Genomic DNA, 20,578 nt, shown 5'->3' with positions numbered 1-20,578 from the left:
TTTTTCTGAATCCTAAACAACCAAGGATCCAAGGAGTAGGTTTTGCCATCCGAAACAGCCTACTTCAGAAGCTGACAGAGCAAACACTGGGAATCAACGAACATCTTGTGACTCTACGAATCCAGCTCGTCAGGAACCAATACACCACCATCATCAGCGCCTATGCTCCAACTCTGGACACTGAAGATGAAGTAAAGGAGAACTTCTACGCCCAACTTGGCCACGTCCTTTCCTCTGTTCCCAACGACGACAAGATCATTCTCTTAGGAGACTTCAATGCCAGAGTCGGGAAAGATCATAGGCTCTGGACAAGAACAATCGGCAAAGAAGGAGTTGGCAAGGTCAATGCCAATGGAACACTCCACCTCACCAAATGTGTTGAACACAACCTGGTGATTACAAACACCTTATTTCGGCAGAAAAACAGGCACAAAGTCTCCTGGCAGCATCCATTCCAAATACTGGTTGATAAATGAAGACGTACCAAGAGACTTTAGAGACTCAGCAATCGTTACCATCTACAAAAGGAAATGCGATCGATTTGACTGCGGAAACTATAATGGAATTTGCCTATTAGCAACAGCAGGCAAAGTCCTCGCCCGCATCATGAACAACAGACTCAAACCTTTAGCCGAGAAGATCCTTCCAGAGACACGAGCTGGTTTTAGACCATCACGTGGAACAGCCGACATGATCTTTACAATGCGTCAACTACAAGAAAAATGTTGTGAACAACGTCGACCTTTGTACATGGCATTCATTGACCTCACAAAGGCCTTTGACTCGGTATCAAGGGAACTCTTATGGAACGTCCTATCACCTTTGGATGTCCTGAAAAGTACATTTGAATCCTGAGACTTCTCCATGATGACATGCTTGCCACAGTCATGGCCAGCAACAGCAACTGTGAGCCGTTTCAAGTCAGATCAGGAATGAAAGAGGGATGCGTGATTACCCCAACACTGTTCACCATCTTCATTGCGACAACCATCCACATCTTCAAGGACGACCTACCCCCAGGAATCGAAATCGTTCACAGAACAGATGGCAGACTTTTCTATCTTGCCCGTCTCAAGTCCAAAGCTAAGAAATCTCTGAGCTCCCTCATCGAGTTCCAATATGCAGTCGACAACTGTGTTGCAGCTCCCTCAGAAAATCATCTGCAACAGATCCTGACTGCCTTCAACAGTGCATACACGAAACTTGGACTCACCATCAACTCCAAGAAGACTTAGGTCATCTACCAATAGTCACCAACTGAGACAAATTGGAAAGAACCGTCAATTCAACTTGGTGAAACAACCCTGGAAAATGTGGATCACTTTCCGCACCTTGGAAGCCACCTCTCCTCCAATATCGACCTTGATGACGAGATCTAACATCGTCTTAAGTGAGCAGGAACAGCTTTTGGACGTCTTCGAACGAGAGTCTTTCCAAATCGTGACATCCGAACAGACACCAAAATGTTAGTGTACAAGGCAGTGGTTATTCCAACGCTCCGGTATGCATCAGAAACCTGGACATCATACCAACGCCATCTGAAAACAGCTGAAAAATTCCATCAACGATGTCTTCGAAGCAGCTTAAATATCAGTTGGGAAGACAGAAGAACCAACATCAGGGTGCTGAATGAAGCGACAACATCTAGCATCGAAGCCTTCGTCATCAAGAACCAACTAAAATGGGTCGGTCATGATGTTCGGATGGAAAACGAGCGTCTACCAAAGCAAACCTTCTACTCCCAGCTTAAAGAAGGCAAACGTAAAAGAGGCGGACAAAAGAAGAGATTCAAAGACGCCTTAAAAGCCAGCATGAAGAAACGTGAAATTGACATCGACAATTGGGAAACCAATGCCAAGGACAGGAAACTCTGGCGAACCATCATCCAAGAGGGATCAGCGACCTTCGAAGCCAAGAGATGTGCAGAATTAGAAGAAAACGGAAAGAGAGGAAGCCTGATCTGCCATCTGGAATTACCTGTCCTGAATATCGAAGAACTTTCAAAGCCAGGATTGGACTCATAAGCCACCTGAGAGTAAAAACAACATCCTCGACCTCGAGGGATAGCCGCAATGAAACATGGGCTCAACAAATCGATATGTTATTTGTGTCCCCCTCATGACCCCCGGCAAAGCCACAAACGACCTTCATAGGGGGTCATGACCCCCAGGTTAAGAACCACTGGTCTAACAGGTCCGGAGATTATGTTATTATTTGGTTAGATAATGACCAATGATGACTATTGTTTGGTTACATTGGACCTTAAATTCATTTACATATCTTTGTTCCATATTTCTAAATGAAGGGAAGAAACTGACATTCTCACTGCTCTTTGGGCATCCTTGTTGTTTCTAATCTCAGCCTTGTTCTAACTGTAAGATAACAACCATGTCTGCAATTGTTCTGCGGAAGATAATCTATCAAAACCTTTTATTATTTCAGATACCTCAATTCAATCACTGTTCAACCGTCTACATTTCAGAAAATAAAATCTAATTTATGCAGCCTGGCCTCATCAAGTTACCCTGATGATCTAGCATCACTCAGATGAACCTGAGATGGTGTAACTGTGAGGCTAATGCACCATTCCCGAGAAAGGGCATTGAGAACTAATCTCCAATGAGGTAAAACCAGAGCTTCAGACAACCAAAGCACAGGTGTCACTCCCTTATGTTTTATCTTATTTGAAATAAAGGCCTACATATTATTCAACCTCATTCTTTTTGGAAGTCTGTACTAGCCTCCCCCGCCCTTCTCCTCTGCTGCCTTAGCTCACATCCTGACTGTATTCCTCACAGCCTTCCTCCTAACCTCATTAAGTGCATCTTGCCCTGCAGGTTTGTCATGACCAACCTCTGTAGAACCTCCCTCTCTGTGTTTTGTTATAATGATGATTCTCATTTAGTTAACTGAGCACGATTCCCTCGCCCCACCCTTCTCCGTTTTACCAATTCCTATGCACTGAATTCCTGTTAATCTAGCCCTTATTCTGAGCTCATCTGATCCCATTCCAGTGATAGACACAAAATGTTGGAGTAACTCAGCGGGACAGGCAGCATCTCTGGATAGAAACGTTGAGACCCGAAATGGCACCCATGCCTTCTCTCCTGAGATGCTGCTTGTCCCACTGAGTTACTCCAGCATTTTGCATCTATCTTCGATGTAAACCAGCATCTACAGTTCCTTCCTACACATCCATTCCAGTGATGTTCCTCCAAACGTTAAGAGTCAACAATATCAGCTAAATAAATGCCCACTCCCCTGACATCAGTCTGAAGAAGGGTCTCGACCCGAAACGTCACCCATTCCTACTCTCCAGAGATGCTGCCTGTCCTGCTGAGTTACTCCAGCTTTTCATGTCTACCTTCAGCTAAATACTCATTACCTTGTTGACCCATTTCATTTAACCATATTGGTGCGGTGTTTTGAACATGACTGTTTAAATCTTGCTTATGTTGGAGTGTCTCTTTAAGGCCATGATTCTGGAACTGATATGGTTATCCAGGCAATTTCACTTTCCTCCTCCCAACAGTTTTGCAGTCCTTAGACAGTGTTTGGAGTGTTAGGGGGGAAGTGGTGGCGCAGTCGAACAGCTGCGGCTCGCCTGCAGTCCGTCTGTTTTTACTTTTGTTGTTGTTTTTTTTTGTCTTGTTTTAGTTACATTTTAGTTTATTAGGTTGTGTTATGTGTGGGGGGTGAAACATGTTTTTATGTCTCTTCCTTCGGGGAAATGCGACTCTTTTTGTCGTATCCCCCTTCTCTGCCTCCCTCTGCGCTGAGGCTTAATGGCGGAGCTGTCGGCCTCCAACTGCGACCGACCTCGAGGCTCCGGAAGCAGAGCCAGCCAGGACTTACCAATGGGAGGCTGGCCGAATTCGGAGCTGTGGCGGCGTTCCAGTGTTCCGGTGGCTGAGGCGGCCCGACTCGGGGCTGAGGCGGCGTTTCGGTGGCTGAGGCGGCCCGACTCGGGGCTGAGGCGGCGTACCGGCGTTCCGGCCGCGGCGACCCGAATCCGGGGCTCGACCGCGGGCCAGTGGATGAAATCGTCGGGAGCTCGCAGGTCACAGGCTGGTGACCTGTTTTTACGGAGCTCCCGCGGCAACAGCTGCGTCCGCTAGACTGGAGGGCGGCATCTTCGGCAGCTTCGACCACCCGGGCCGCGGAGCTTGAACCGGCCCGTTTGCGGAGCTCGGTTGAGCCGCAGGATTGACTTACCATCGCCCGGTGAGGTAACAATATTGGAGGCCTGGATCGCCTCAGCGCAGAGGGAGAATAAGTAGGGGAAGAGACAGTGACTTTAAGACTTTTGCCTCCATCACAGTGAGGAGGTGCCTGGTGAACTCACTGTGGTGGATGTTGATTTGTGTTTATTGTGTGTTTTGTTGTTTATTATTATATGTATGGCTGCAGGCAACAAAATTTCGTTCAGACCGAAAGGTCTGAATGACAAATAAAGGAATCTAATCTAATCTAATCTAATCTAATCTAGTTAGTATTACTCCATTCAATATGACAACATATATTTATTTATTTCCAGAGCTAACTGAACTAATTTTCATGATAAACTTTGATTACCTAGATTTCTTCCTTTCATTTATCTTTTATCATTAAGTTTAATTATCCTATTTACTTCTCTTATAGATGTCAATTCTTGTTTATTTAAATGTTATTACTTTTGGAAAATGCCAATTAAATTTTTGCCTTTGGTGTTTTGATGACATTTTTTAAAGTTGATTTATCCACTAAATATGTATGTTAAATGGATAATAGGTTATAAATAATTAAACACTAGAGGAATCAGTGCCATTTACTGGGGGGGGGGGGGCTCTATTGGGAGTAGATGGAATGTTCCCCTTAGCCAGAGTTCCACCAGATCTCCAACATCATGATGGCTAGTTGGGTGAAGGTTCCATGATTGTTATTTTGTTAACGGAGCATTTTCCCCTTTCTCCACCCCTCTCCTTTTTTGCAAATTCCCGTTAATCTAGTCCTTATTCTGGGCTCATCTGATTCCATGCCAGTTATGTTGCTCCGAATGTTAACTGTCAATAGTACCAGCTAAATACATGGGATGTGGGGTGTCAAGAAGCAACCCATTGATGTCCACACAACAAACAGTCGGCTTCTTAAACTGGAACAGTCAAAGCATCATTTGAGCACTATTTCCTCTGTGTGATAACTTCACAGGTTAATGTAAAGTTGCCATCAGTAAACCTGTTTGTTTTAGTTCGATTTATCCAAGTGCACTATAAACAAATTATTGACAATGTACACATCAGTAAGTTATTTTATGCACCCAAGAATGAATTCACTCAACTGAATGGTATTGCTCCGATTCATAGAATCATATAAAATAGGTGCAGGAGGAGGCCATTTGGCCCTTCAAGCCAGCACCGCTGTTCATTGTGATCATGGCTGATCATCCACAATCAGTAACCCATGTCTGCCTTCTCCCTATATCCCTTGATTCCGTTAGCCACGAGCTCTATCTAACTCTCTTTTAAATTCATCCAGTTAATTGGCTCCTGTGGCAAAGGATTCCACAAATTCATAACTCTCTGAGTGAAAATGTTTTTCCTCATCTCAGTTTTAAATGGCCTCCCCTTTATTCTTAGACTGTGGCCCTGGTTCTGGACTCCCCCAACATTGGGAACATTTTTCCTGCATCTAGCTTGTCCAGTCCTTTTATAATTTTATATGTTTCTATAAAATTGCCTCTCATCCTTCCAAATTCCAGTGAATACAAGCCTGGTCTTTTAAATCTTTCCTCATATGACAGTCCCGCCATCCCGGGAATTAACCTATGCTGCACTGCCTCAATAGCAAGGATATCATTCCTGAAATCAGGAGACCAAAACTGCAAACAATACTTCAGATGTGGTCTCACCAGGGCCCTGTACAACTGCAAAAGGATCTATTTTCTCCTATACTGAAATCCTCTCGCTATGAAGGCCAACATTCCATTAGCTTTCTTCAATGTCTGCTGTACCTGCATGTTTACTTTCAGTGACTGGTGTACAAGGACACCCTGGTCTCACTGCACTTCCCTTTTTTCCTAATCTGACACCATTGAGATAATAATCTGCCTCCTTGTTCTTGCTGTCAAAGTGGATAACGTCACATTTATCTACATTATACTGCATCTGCCATACATCTGCCCACTCACTCAACCTGTCCAAGTCACCCTGCAACCTCCTAGCATCCTCTTCGCAGTTCACAAAGCAACCCAGCTTTGTGGTATCTGCAAATTTGCTAGTGTTACTTTAAATCCCATCATCTAAATCATTAATATATATTGTAAATAGTTGTGTCTGCACCACTGTGCCTTGCCACTCACTACTGCCTGCCATTCTGACAGGGACCCGTTTATTCCTACTCTTTGTTTCCAGTCTGCCAAATGAGACCTTTAGATAAACTTCCACAACTGCACCATAGAAAGCAAACTGTTGTGTCGAATTAAGCTTAGTTTTGGAACAGCTCCGCCCAAGACCACAAGAAATTGCAAAGAGCTGTGGATGTAGCCCAGTCCATCCACATAGACTGGACTCCATCCATAGTTCATGCTGTCTTGGAAAAGCAGCTAACATGAACAAATATATTTCCCAGGTACACAAAATTGCTGGAGGAACTCAGCGGGTGCAGCAGCATCTATGGAGCGAAGGAAATAGGCGACATTTCGGGCCGAAACCCTTCTTCAGACTGATAGGGGGTGGGGAAAGAAAGAAGGACAAAGGGAGGAGGAGGAGGGGCCCGAGGGCGGGCGGATGGGAGGAGACAGCTAGAGGGTGAAGGAAGGGGAGGGGGGGAGGGGACAGCACGGGCTAGCCAAATTGGGAGAATTCAATGTTGATGCCAAGGGGACGCAAGGACCCCAGACGGAATATGAGGTGCTGTTCCTCCAATTTCCGCTGTTGCTCACTCTGGCAATGGAGGAGACCCAGGACAGAGAGGTCGGATTGGGAATGGGAGGGGGAGTTGAAGTGCTGAGCCACCGGGAGGTCAGGTAGGTTATTGCGGACTGAGCGGAGGTGTTCGGCGAAACGGTCGCCCAACCTACGCTTGGTCTCACCGATGTAAATCAGCTGACATCTAGAGCAGCAGATGCAGTAGATGAGGTTGGAGGAGATACAGGTGAACCTTTGTCGCACCTGGAACGACTGCTTGGGACCTTGAATGGAGTCGAGGGGGGAGGTGAAGGGACAGGTGTTGCATTTCTTGCGGTTGCAGCGGAAAGTGCCCGGGGAGGGGGTGGTGCGGGAGGGAAGTGAAGAATTGACGAGGGAGTTGCGGAGGGAGCGGTCTTTGCGGAAGGCAGACATGGGGGGAAGACATGTCTGCCTTCCGCAAAGACCGCTCCCTCCGCAACTCCCTCGTCAATTCTTCACTTCCCTCCCGCACCACCCCCTCCCCGGGCACTTTCCGCTGCAACCGCAAGAAATGCAACACCTGTCCCTTCACCTCCCCCCTCGACTCCATTCAAGGTCCCAAGCAGTCATTCCAGGTGCGACAAAGGTTCACCTGTATCTCCTCCAACCTCATCTACTGCATCCGCTGCTCTAGATGTCAGCTGATTTACATCGGTGAGACCAAGCGTAGGTTGGGCGACCGTTTCGCCGAACACCTCCGCTCAGTCCGCAATAACCTACCTGACCTCCCGGTGGCTCAGCACTTCAACTCCCCCTCCCATTCCCAATCCGACCTCTCTGTCCTGGGTCTCCTCCATTGCCAGAGTGAGCAACAGCGGAAATTGGAGGAACAGCACCTCATATTCCGTCTGGGGTCCTTGCGTCCCCTTGGCATCAACATTGAATTCTCCCAATTTGGCTAGCCCGTGCTGTCCCCTCCCCCCCTCCCCTTCCTTCACCCTCTAGCTGTCTCCTCCCATCCGCCCGCCCTCGGGCCCCTCCTCCTCCTCCCTTTGTCCTTCTTTCTTTCCCCACCCCCTATCAGTCTGAAGAAGGGTTTCGGCCCGAAACGTCGCCTATTTCCTTCGCTCCATAGATGCTGCTGCACCCGCTGAGTTCCTCCAGCAATTTTGTGTACCTTCGATATTCCAGCATCTGCAGTTCCCTTTTGAACACAAATATATTTCCCACCCTGGTCATTCCTTCATCCCCCTTTCTACTGGACAGAAGATACAGAAGCTTCAAAGTGCACACCATGCACAACACCATATTCTGGACAGCACCTTCCCCTCTGTTTTCAGGCCTCATGGACGGTCTTTTCATAAGCCAGGGTACTGACCAATTCTCCTCTACCTCATTGTAGATTTTGGACTTTGTCTCGGAACTGTGTGTTATAATATTGAGAACCACATTCTGCTCCCTGAATCTTTCCATTTGCTCTACTTATTGGAGGAGTTTGGCTCGACTGTATTTATGCACAGTATTATCTGACTAAATTGGATAGCATGCAAAACCAAGCTTTCCACTGTACCTGGTACACATGACCATAATAAACCTAATCCTAAACCTGCCTGAGTCCGCCCCATCTTCAGCAATAAGCTTTGGCCGAAACATACCTCTTTAGACTCTCAGTTACCAATCTTCAAAATTGTGTTCCAAGTCTATCATGTCTTTTTTTACCCTGTTAGTACAGTGTTTGTAGCAAGTTTAAAAGTTAAAGACATCAAATACATTTTAGTTATACCTGTTGCGCATCTTCCCACTTCTCCCTGTTTTCCTCTTCAAGAAGATTGCTGATGATTTGAAAGAAATTCTGTGGAGAAATGATACGATTCACTGAGATCCGTGAAATATTTTTGAACTTGGGAAAATGAATATGCAAGTTCAAGTCTAAAATTGCGATTACTTTGGATATTACACATATTCTTTATTAAAAGCTGAAGCATTCATCTTCTAACATCTCATCGCATCAGATTTTAGTTTATGGGCCTGACATTTCAGAGCCATTGCTGTAATAGCAAATCATATAGTAATCCAAATATATAAACTGCACCACACATTACTTTGTACAACACGAAGTAATATTATTGAAATTTGCAGAAGCATTTCATTTTTTCCCCTGACAGGAAATTAGCCAAATGCTCCAAAGATTTAGAGTCTAGAAATGCTGGGAATCCTTGTGAAAGAGATTGAAAACAAGTGTATGTTTTTCTACCACTTTATGTGGGCATTGATAGCTCATCTCCACCCTCATACCACTCCAAAGCTTGAGAATAGGATACACTTGTGGTACATTCACCAAATGTTGCCTGGATTAGAAGATCCTTCATCCAATAAACTGTTTATCAGGAAACACCTCACCTGGGGTCATCTGTTGCCGGCCATGATTTGTCCCTTCCAGTTCTTTTTCTCATCCACTGTTTATGTCCCGTTCCCCTGTGCATTCAGTCTGAAGAAGGGACCTGACCGAAAATATCACGATTCCATTTTCTCCAGACATGCTCCAGCCTGACCTGCTGAGTTACTCCTTCATGTTGTATCTATCTTAGGTATGAGGCACGGTTGGACACACTTGGATTAGTTTTCTCTGGAGCATCGGAGGTTGAGGGGAGATCAGATAAAAGTGATGGTGCGCCTCAACCTACTCATGTGTCAATACATTCACAAGAGTCAAAATGAAGCCAAATCTCTGCTCTTGATAACCTGGAGGGACCAAGTGTGTCCCAATAGCACCATTCATTTCCACACTCTGTGAATGATGCAAGAATTGGCTTAAGAAACCTTCTCAAGGATGCTCAATTTCCAGTAGTTAAGGGCCTGTCCCACTGCGGGGACCTAATTTGCGAGTTTAGAAGAGTTTTAGAGAGTTTAAAAAAGTGTCTGGTCGTGTTGTATCACCGAAGTAGAACTACCTCCTACGACCTCCTTCGACTATGTAGAGAACCTCTTAAGAATATGTAGAAGACCTCCTTTGACAATGAAGAAGTCCTCCTTCGATCTCCTTCGACCTCCTTCGACTATGTTGAAGACTAGCTTTGACTAGCCTCGACTAGCTTCGGGAAAATTGGACACCAAGTAGTGGAGAGTGAAGACGACCTCCTTCGACTACCTTCGACTTTACTAACAGTATCTACGACTATCTTCGACTACCTTCGATTAACTTCGACTACCTTCGATTACATAGAAACAGAACATAGAAAATAGGTGCAGGAGTAGGCCATTCGGCCCTTCGAGCCTGCATCGCCATTCAATATGATCATGGCTGATCATCCAACTCAGTATCCTGTACCTGCCTTCTCTCCATACCCCCTGATCCCTTTAGCCACAAGGGCCACATCTAACTCCCTCTTAAATATAGCCAATGAACTGGCCTCAACTACCTTCTGTGGCAGATAATTCCACAGATTCACCACTCTCTGTGTAAAAAATGATTTTCTCATCTCGGTCCTAAAAGACTTCCCCCTTATCCTTAAACTGTGATCCCTTGTTCTGGACTTCCCCAACATCGGGAACAATCTTCCTGCATCTAGCCTGTCCAACCCCATAAGAATTTTGTAAGTTTCTATAAGATCCCGCCTCAATCTTCTAAATTCTAGCGAGTACAAGCCGAGTCTATCCAGTCTTTCTTCATATGAAAGTCCTGCCATCACAGGAATCAGTCTGGTGAACCTTCTCTGTACTCCCTCTATGGCAAGAATGTCTTTCCTCAGATTACCTTCGATTGCCTTCGATTACCTACGAATACCATGCCGACCTACTATGACCTACTTCGACTAAACCTACGAGTAAAAAGAATATCGATTTATTTCCATGCCGACCTATTTTTACTCGCGGACAATTTTCAGCATGCTAAAAAAAAGCCTCGACCAAACTGAGGCCTCGAGTATCTGGGGACTACTCCAGAGCATGAAGGAGAGTTATATAGACCTCCTAGAACCACGCTGCGAGTATGAGTCGAGGGCAAACTCTTCGAAACTCGCAAATAAGGTCCCCACAGTGGGACAGGCCCTTTATTATTAGTGCAAACCTGCTGAAGAAAAGTTTGGTCCTGACTATGGTTCCTTGCACTGTATAGGGACTTGAACTTCCCACCCTCTATGGCCATTGTGTATATTTAGATTCTAAGAATCAAACTTAACCCTTTACGGCAAATGATTTACTCTGGAACAACTTATCATGATCAATGAGCAGCTGAAAGAATTGGCATTGCAAGGATTGCTAGGTGTTTTGCATAATTATATATAGATGTAGAATTAATTTGGAAATTAGATTGACGATTAAGACGTTTCTAAGATATCATCAGGTTGTGATGGCTACAGCTCCAGCAACAGGGTCAAGGTGGTGGAGCGTTACCTTCCCAGTATCTGAGGAGCCTTTAACGTATTACTAGCAGATTGAAAATCCGCTCCAATAAATTCACTGGGAACTATATTTTGATAAGTGCAATCCCATGGGAAAAATGTTGGGAGGAAAGCCAGATCAAGTTTATAGCACAAGTTGTCAGCTTTTCCCTTTTCCATTAGTCTGAAGGGTCTCGACCCGAAACATCGCCCATTCCTTCTCCCATCAGTCTGAAGAAGGGTCTCAACCCCAAAATGCCACCCATCCCTTCTCTGCAGAGATGCTGCCTGTCCCGCTGAGTTACTCCAGCATTTTGTCAAGTCAAGTCAAGTCAATTTTATTTCTATAGCACATTTAAAAACAACTCTCGTTGACCAAAGTGCTTTACATCAGTGCAGGTACTAACGTGCTACATACAATGGTACATACATAAATACAACAATACATACATAAATACATACATAAAGCGCTCCCTCAGAGGACCTCAAGAAACGCTTGTGTGTAGAAATAGGTTTTAAGTCTAGACTTAAAGGAGTCGATGGAGGGGGCAGTTCTGATGAGAAGAGGGATGCTGTATCTTTTTCCCTTTTCAGATACTGTTTGGCCAGTTTTGCTGATTCATCTTCACTTGTGATATTATTTTCTCTCCTTATCATTCCCACTTACTGGTGACTTTTACTCAGTACACCATTCGTGGGGGGACACTTTCCCTTTTCCTTGTAACAGGCAGAAACAAGGAACTGCAGAAGCTGGTTTACCAAAAAAGGCACTAAATGCTGGAGTAACTCAAGGGGTCAGGCAGAATCTCTGTAGAACATGGATAGGTGTTATTTCTGGTATCCTAGTTGAATTACCAAACCTAGAAGGAGAGGTCCCTATTGGTTTCATATAATTACTGAATCTCAAAAACATATGGGACCAGGCCATTCCACCTACTGTTGTTTCCCAGTCCCAGTAAGTTCTTCACACTGTGTTTTTGATTTTCTGTTTTTGGATTGAATTCTGTTTTTAATTTGTGTCTCTGTGATGTCTTTTTTACCTGTTCTATTCCGATTATATGTTTTTTTTCCGATTACTATGTAAGGTGTCCCTGAGATGTCTGAAAGGCGCCCATTAAATAAAATTTATTATTATTATTATTATTATTATTATTGACTGCCCCACCTAGCTCCGCACACCTGCGGTTGATCATCCAACATGTTTTGATCTTCCAACAGGTTTTCCTTGGAATCTCGAAGATTAAGGGGAGACATAGATAAAATTACGAGGGCAGACAGTCAGAACCTTTTTCCCAGGATGGAAATATCAAATATTGGAGGGAATAGTTTTAAGGTGAGAGGGTCAAAGTTTAAAGTAGATGTGCGGGGCATGATGATTTACACAGAGAGCGGTGAGTGTGAGAAACATGTTGCCACGGCTGGTGGTGGAGGCCGATTCTACACGATTCTAACTTTACACGGATTGATTTTGGATGATCAGCCATGATCGTATTGAATGACTGTGCTGGCTCGAAGGGCCAAATGGCTAAAGGGCCTGTCACACGAGCATGCGACTGCATGCGGCAAGCGCGACCAAACCGGAAGCGGGGGCCGCGCGGAGGTCGAGTGATCCCCGTACAGGGCCTGTCCCACCAGCATGCGACTGCATGTGGCGAGCGCGACCAAACCGGAAGCGGGGGCCGCGCTGAGGTCGAGTGATCCCGTACGAGTTGACGTGAAGTTCGAGCGAAGGCGTACGCCGTCAAGACACTGCGTACGGCGTCGAGACGGTGCGTACGCCCGTCGAGGCGGTGCGTACGGCCTCAATGCGGCTGGCCGTTGCCGCGCGAAATTTTTGGACACTGTCAGTTTTTCGGAGCCCAGCGCGATGTCGGGACCAGCTCCGCACAACTCCATACGGCTCCGGCGATCGAAGTGGGACCGGCCCCGCGAGGCTGTACGGCTCAAGCGACCACGTTAGGTCGCGCTTGCCGCTTGCAATCGCATGCTCGTGGGACAGGCCCTTTACTCCTGCACCTATTTTCTATCAATGTCTATGTCTATGACTGCACCGGAAGTCAGTATTGGAACAACAATGCTGCGGGCAGGTCTATCAGCTGCCCCCTCTGCCGGCCCAAGCAGACTCTGCTCCACAGCTGGTGAAGGCACGAATCACCCCCTAAATTTGCAACAGCAGAGTTTCTGACAGCATTTCTCTGGCATGCAGACAGAGGTATTTACCTGAACATCGTCGGATGAAGGTATGTAACTTGCTCTTTTAAACGTGTCGGTGACATTCCGAAGAATTTCAACACAGGCCAAAAGATCCCCACCATAGAAGTTCCTTCTTTGGGTTAAATCCAGGAGCGTTTTGGTTACTTGAGACATTCCTTCACCTGCTAGTGTCCTCTGTCCCTTTGCAAGATGTTCCTTAACCTAAAGGAAGCAGAGACATACATGAGTTTAGATAAAAAATAGTCTGGAGCCATTCTAGCCCCTCCCTTCCTCCCTCAAAGTTATGGAGTGTTTGTTGGAATGCAGCTCCCCAAGGGCTTGTTGCACGCCAGCACTTTTAACTGACCATTGCTTTCCTTTGAGTTGTTTTGTTATTTAACACCCTACCTATGGCCATCACTGTTGGACTTGAATCTACTGTACATTCACCTCATACCCACACGAGCATGGAGCGACAGCAGACAATGGAGAACCAAAGGCTTGCCCAGTTATATCCATTTCAACACAAGGGTACCAAGGCTAACTGTGGCATTAGAGCAGCCACCTTTGAGCAGGAATGTTTTGGATCAAAGGGTGACAATTCTAACCCCAGAGAGTGTGCTGATAGCCAGTAAGTTCATGGTTGATCAGTACCATAATCTTATACTCCTCCTTTATCTCCTACTCATAATACACCATCAAATCCTCTCTACTCCAAACTGGCCTGGTTCTCTAAGCATCATCAGCATCATCAGACGTTCTAGGTGGAAATAAACCTGGATCTGCGCTCTCTTTTGTGTTTTTTTAATTTTAATTTTATTAGAAGTAAGTACAATAATGTGGTACCTTGTAGATACCTAATGTATATTGACATATTACATTTTATGTACAACCTCTTATTTTTTTTTTAGCAGTGAAAGAAAGTAAAGAAAGAGGATACGAGAGAAATAGAGAAGTGTGTGATATTGAAAAGTGAGAAGAAGGAAAGGAGGAAAGAGAGAAAATAGAGAGAGAAAAAGAAGAGATAGAAAACAGGAGATTGAAGGAGAAATAGCTATTTATTATTCTTGACCACCCTTCACCCGATACTGAAATAGTTCATTTCTCCGGTTATGTTGCACCATATGCTTGTAAGAAGCTCTCTTTTGTGTTAGGAGGTGCGTGCTGATTACACTCTGAAATGGCTCAGCTCTCAAGTTAAGCCCCTTCTCTGTGACTGCCACCAGAAAAAAACTATTCTCCCTATTTACTAACTCTATCAGATTGCCCCTTCGAGTCTCCTGAACGGTGCACGGATTTTGGGGTCTTAGGCCATAACTTGCTGAAAGTGGCACCAAAAGTGGATAGAGTGGTAAAGAAGGCATATGGTATGCTTACCTTCATTGGTCGGGATATTGAGTACAAGAGTCAGGGAGTCATGATGCTGCCTTCGCTCCATAGATGCTGCTGCACCCGCTGAGTTTCCCCAGCAATTTTGTGTACCTGCTTTATAAAATGTTGGTTTGGTTGCATTTGGAGTATTGTGTGCAGTTCTGGTCATCACAATGCAGGAAGGATGTGGAGGCTTTGGAAAGGGTGCAGAGGACGTTTACCAGGATGATGCCTGGATTAGGGGATAATAGACTCAAGGAGGGGTTGGACAGACCTGCATTGTTTTCTTTGGAACACTGGAGGTTGAGGAGAGACCTGATAGAAATATATAAAATGATGAAAGGCACCAGAACCATTCATCTAGGGTGGAAATGTCCAAGACTATAGGCCATAGCTTTAAGATGAGAGGGGAAAAGTTTAGAGGCGATCTTGCAGAGCAAATGTATTTATACAGAGTGTCTCGTGCGAGCAGCTGGGGGTAGTAGTGGAGGCAGATACAATACCATTTAAGAGGCCTTTAGAAAGGCACATGCATATGCAGAGAAGCTATGTGTAGGTACTGTAGATAAGAGTTGGTTTTGGCATCATGTTCGGCACAGACATGTGGGACTAGTTCCTGTGTTGTACTAGTCTATGTTCTATTGTCACTGCAATCCACATTTATGCAACCTAACCAGCCAATATGACTCCTTCGACCCATGCTCTGTTTGTTTTTCACACAGCGTGGTGAATCTCTGAAATTCTCTGCCACAGAAGGTAGTTGAGGCCAGTTCATTGGCTATATTTTAAGAGGGAGTTAGATGTGGCCCTTGTGGCTAAAGGGATCAGGGGGTATGGAGAGAAGGCAGGTACAGGATACTGAGTTGGATGATCAGCCGTGATCATATTGAATGGCGGTGCAGGCTCGAAGGGCCGAATGGCCTACTCCTGCACCTATTTTCTATGTTTCTATGTTTCTATGTTTGATACTTGTGAGCTGAGATTGGACCTGGGCTCCAGATGGTTTGGAAAGTTGAGGAATAAACTCGCCTATCCATTCGGAGAGCTTTTTAATGTTTTCATTTGCCAGGTAAAGTGAATGATATTATATACAAGGAAGTATTCATGCAGTGGCAATACTTCAGTGTTTCTGAAATCCTCATCTGTGATCACGGTACATCTGGTGGTTCACAGTTGACAAGGACTGGAAGTCTACAAAGCACCAATTAGGCCCTCGTGCATTAATATTCAAAGATACACATCGGCTAAAATCTAATTGAATTGTACAGAACAAGCTTGAAGGCTGGAATGACCTACTTTTATTTCTATGGTTCTACATTGCTATACTTAATTAAATTGTAGTGTGCTCCACCAATTTTGGCCCCTTGTACTAGCCTGATTTAATCATTTCAATATTGATGATGTCTTCAGCTTCCTGGCCCTAAGGTCCAGAATTATCTGCCTTAATTACTCAGTCTCACTTTTCTCTCCTCCTTTAGGATGTGTTTTGTTGGTTGCTAGGTGGGGGAATGCAGGTCAGTCGCAGCCTAAATCATGCCAGTGTGCAGAAAGGAACTGCAGATGCTGGTATATACCAAAGATAGTCACAAAGTGCAGGAGTAACTCAGCGGGTCAGGTGGCATCTCTGGAGAAAAAGGATGAGTGACGTTTCAGGTCGGGACACTTCTTCACACTGGATTGTCTGAAGAAGGGTCCTGACCTGAAACGTCACCCATCCTTTTTCTCCAGAGATGCTGCCTGATCCGCTGAGTTACTCCAGAACTTTGTGTCTATCACCACCCCAGAGAGGCATCGTACTCTTTTCTGAAGCAGGCTATATCTTCTGGTTTACAGAAGGAAGGCCTGCAGTTACAGAGCACTTGGCTCGTTAAATGGGTTCAGTTCCAAGACAAATGTTTGGCCCCTCACGACAGAGATGAAAATAGGTTTATTTGAGAAGACGGAGAATGAGTAGAAGAGATGAAGAAAGGGACCTGAGGGGCAATGTTTTCCACACGGAGAATGGAACGTACATGGAACGGGCTGCCAGAGGAAATGGTGGGCACAATTAATAACATTAAATAATAACAGGTAAATTAATCTGGAAACTTTAGAGGGATATGGGGCAGGTGCAACTCAGTTAGGCAACTTGGCCAGCATGGGTGAGTTAGGCCAAAGAGCTTGTTTACATGTTCTATAGCTTTATGTCTATGAATAAGTTTCTTCTCCAAGAAGGTGGTTGGTCATTGCAATTCCCTCCAAAAAAAGAGCTAGGGAAGTTAATTTGCTGGGAATATTCCACTCAGAGGTTTTTGGCTATTAAGGGAACCTGGGATTACTGTCAGAAAGTAGTTCACAGGTAAAAGAGCAGAACATGATTTTATGAATGACAGATCATCATTAGGGGCTGACTGATCCACTTCTGCTCCTATTTCTTTGGTTTCTACCTTCAATTTAACTTTAACAATGTCCAGAAGTTTTTTATAGGCAGTGGCGTACTTCTGAAATATGATCATTCTTATTACGCAGGAAACATGACAGCTGATTTGTCCCAGAAAGAGCAATGTAATACTGACCAGACAATCTGTTCTAGTTTTCTTGAGTGAAGGATAAGCATTGGTGAGGGAACCAGAGATAACTTTCCAACCCTTTTTTTCAGAAAAGGCATCACTGTGAGAGACAGCAAGGCCTCTTTTTGACATCCCAACTAATTGGCAGCACCACTGCCAATGCAGCACTAACTCAACGCTGCATTAGTATGTCAGCCCAGATTGTGCCTATGTCTCTGGTGTAGGGAGATACAAGAGACTGCACCTGCTGGAAATTGGAGAAAACAAACTGCTGGACGAACTCGGCAGGTAAAGGAGATTGAGTCCAAATTAGGATTGAGACCAAATGTTCTGTTCCTGTGGTGTTTTACAGTCTATGTTCTATTGTCACTACAGCCTACGTTGATGCAACCTAACCAGCCAATGTGACTGCTTTGACCCATGCTGCGTTTGGCTGATACTTGTGAGCAGAGATTGGACCTGGGCTCCACATGGCCGAGAAAGTTGAAGAATAAACTCGCTCAGCCATTCAGAGCTTTTTAATATTTTCATATACCAGGTAAAGTGAATGATATTATATACAAGGAAGTATTCATGCAGTGGCAATATTTTCTGATTTTCTATTGAGTCCGTTTTTTTCCAGTTACTAACTTTCTTCTCTCACCACAGATGCTACTCGACATGCTCAGTATGTCCGGCAGTTTCTACTTTCCAGTCATATTGCTATTTTGCTATTCTAAGTGAATTTAGTATCTCAGTTATTTATAGTATATTTGTTCAATTATTTAAGAACAAGTAACTGATACTGTCTTTATTAATTATTTTATTTTAAAACCTGCCAAGCTAGATTCCAGATCAAACCTGTTCTCTAGTTGTTCATTGATTAATAAACTACCACATTTTGTGAGGATTTTCCAGGCACATTTATCATCAGTTAAATGCACAGTAGGATTGCTTCATTTCCAGTCACCTTCAGTGAACGAGAAATACTGCTGCTGACTTTGCACCTACTGTATGCTGTAAGTGTCGGTACTCGTTGGAGATGCATCTTCCAAAGCTGGGTGACTCCCAGTACGCAATTCCAGTACGATCAAGAGAGCAGCGTCGACTAGTAGTGCCTGTAGGTCGGAGAAGAAATAGATGGCAGCAGTGACACAGTATTGCATAGAAGGCAATGGATGTCAATGGACTGCTTAAGGCACCGAGTTAAAGCAACTATAACTTGTTTAGTTTAGTTTTGAGATACAGCCCGGAAACAGGCCCTTCGGCCAATCGAGTCCGCACCGACCAGCGATCCCTGCACATTAACACTATCCTACACACATTAAGGAGATTACCCAGCCAATTTACCTACATATCTGCACGTCTTTGGAGTGTGGGAGGAAACCGAAGATCTTGGATCTCGGACCAGCACATGGTCACGGGGACAATTATTATTATTTTATTATTATTTAATTCTTTATTTCGAACAGAATAAAAGAATAAAAAGCAAGTGTGAAACAGCATACAAAAAACAAAACAAGAATATTTATAAAGTGTCATAAACAATATCTATAAATAAATGAAATCATATGAAAGGAGCAGGAAGGAGCCAAAGCTTATTAATTCCCACCCCTTAGTCAACTGCTTATAATTATCTTATACAAATTTAGCAGCTATATGTACACCATATGTACACCAGCAGCTATATGTACACCAAATTATTTACATTTATATACTAATCAAATATTTACAAAGCCATACAAAAAAGAGAGAAAAAAGAGACAATGTACAAACTGTACAGACAGCACTCGTAGTCCGGATTGAACCCAGCTCTGATTGATTTCGGATAAATCATTTGATCAACAAAATTCTCAAAAGAGCTGACTGACGTTAAAATTATGAAGGAATTCTAAAAGAGGATGAACAAACCGACATGGAAGAATTCTCCATATTTTGTGAGACTTCATCACAAGTAACTATACAGGATGTCATGTGCTTTCAGTTTACCTGTTGCATTTGGTGGGCATCTATTGAATGCAAAGTCCCCCGCTGCTGTTCTCCTCCACACCATCGCCATCAGATAGTCTTCACGACATATCTCGTAGGGAGCTGAAATGAACGATAAATTATCACCAGCAGTCAAGCTTCAACCCATGACAATTCAGAACACCAGACAGCATTGAAATAGATCCCATGGCTTTTTTGAAGGAATGATATAATTAGCCTGTCTGAAGAAGGGTTTCGGCCCGAAACGTCGCCTATTTCCTTCGCTCCATAGATGCTGCTGCACCCGCTGAGTTTCCCCAGCAATTTTGTGTACCTTCGATATTCCAGCATCTGCAGTTCCTTTTTGAACAGATATAATTAGCACTCTGTTTTTCATCCCTGCAAACTTTCCCCTTTTAACTATTTATTTAATTCCCATTTGAACATCATGAGTCCATGTGCTTTCATTTCTCTCGGCAACCACACAATAGATCATTACAAACATCCTTTAGACTTTAAGAGATACAGCAGGGAACCAGGGCCACTGAGTCTGTGCCAACCCGCGATCACCCCGTACACTACCACTATCTTAAACACTAGAAAAATTGACAATTTTTTACCGAAGCCAATTAACTTACAAACCTGTACACGTTTGGAGAATGGGAGAAAACCGGGGCACCTGGAGAAAACCCACGCGGTCAAGGGGAGGACGTACGAACTCCATACAGACAGCACCCTTAATCAGGATCGAACATGGGTCTCTGGCGTTGTAAGGCAGCAACTCCGCCACTGTGCCATCCAACAGTGCAGAACGGCACCACCACACAATTGACTTGATTTCCAAATGTGGCTCGGTGGCTTGCAGCTCTGGAGACCGGGGTTCGATCCCGACTACGGGCGCTGTCTGTATGGCGTTCGTACGTTCTCCCCATGACCACGTGGGTTTTCTCCAAGATCTTCGGTTTCCTCCCCCATTACAAAGACGTACAATTATGTGGGTTAATTGGCTTGATATAAGTGTAAATTGTCCCTAGTGTGTGTAGGATAGTGTTAATGTGCGAGGATCACTGGTCGACACAGACTCGGTGGGCCGAAGGGCCTGTTTCCGTACTGTATCTCTAAACTAAACTAAACTAAACTAAAAATGATGAATCCACATGGTTCCAGTTTGCTCAGCCATCACACAATAGACCATTACAAATATACTCCTCACCTCCTTGCTGACGTGTTTGCCAATTACTTAGCATCCATGGCCTCAGGTCACTGATTCACC

At 44.5% G+C, this 20,578-nt stretch overlaps 1 protein-coding gene across 6 annotated transcripts in view; it reads right to left on the bottom strand.

Annotated features, from left to right (window-relative positions):
• Positions 1–20,578, bottom strand: part of adgrb3 (adhesion G protein-coupled receptor B3) — a 713,405-nt gene that overhangs the window by 327,452 nt on the left and 365,375 nt on the right. For all 6 annotated transcript variants that reach the window (XM_033021883.1, XM_033021886.1, XM_033021887.1 and 3 more), the window contains 4 exons: positions 19,327–19,428; positions 18,349–18,455; positions 13,466–13,660; positions 8,650–8,718 (listed from right to left, as the gene is read on the bottom strand). In XM_033021883.1, the coding sequence (XP_032877774.1) occupies positions 8,650–8,718; positions 13,466–13,660; positions 18,349–18,455; positions 19,327–19,428 (473 nt within the window). The remainder of the gene's footprint in view (positions 1–8,649; positions 8,719–13,465; positions 13,661–18,348; positions 18,456–19,326; positions 19,429–20,578) is intronic.

Source organism: Amblyraja radiata, chromosome 5 (assembly GCF_010909765.2).
Source record: "Amblyraja radiata isolate CabotCenter1 chromosome 5, sAmbRad1.1.pri, whole genome shotgun sequence".
Classification (NCBI taxonomy): Eukaryota; Metazoa; Chordata; class Chondrichthyes; order Rajiformes; family Rajidae; genus Amblyraja; species Amblyraja radiata.
The sequence above is the reverse complement of the archived record's forward strand: the minus strand, read 5'-3'. Positions and strand labels throughout refer to the sequence as shown.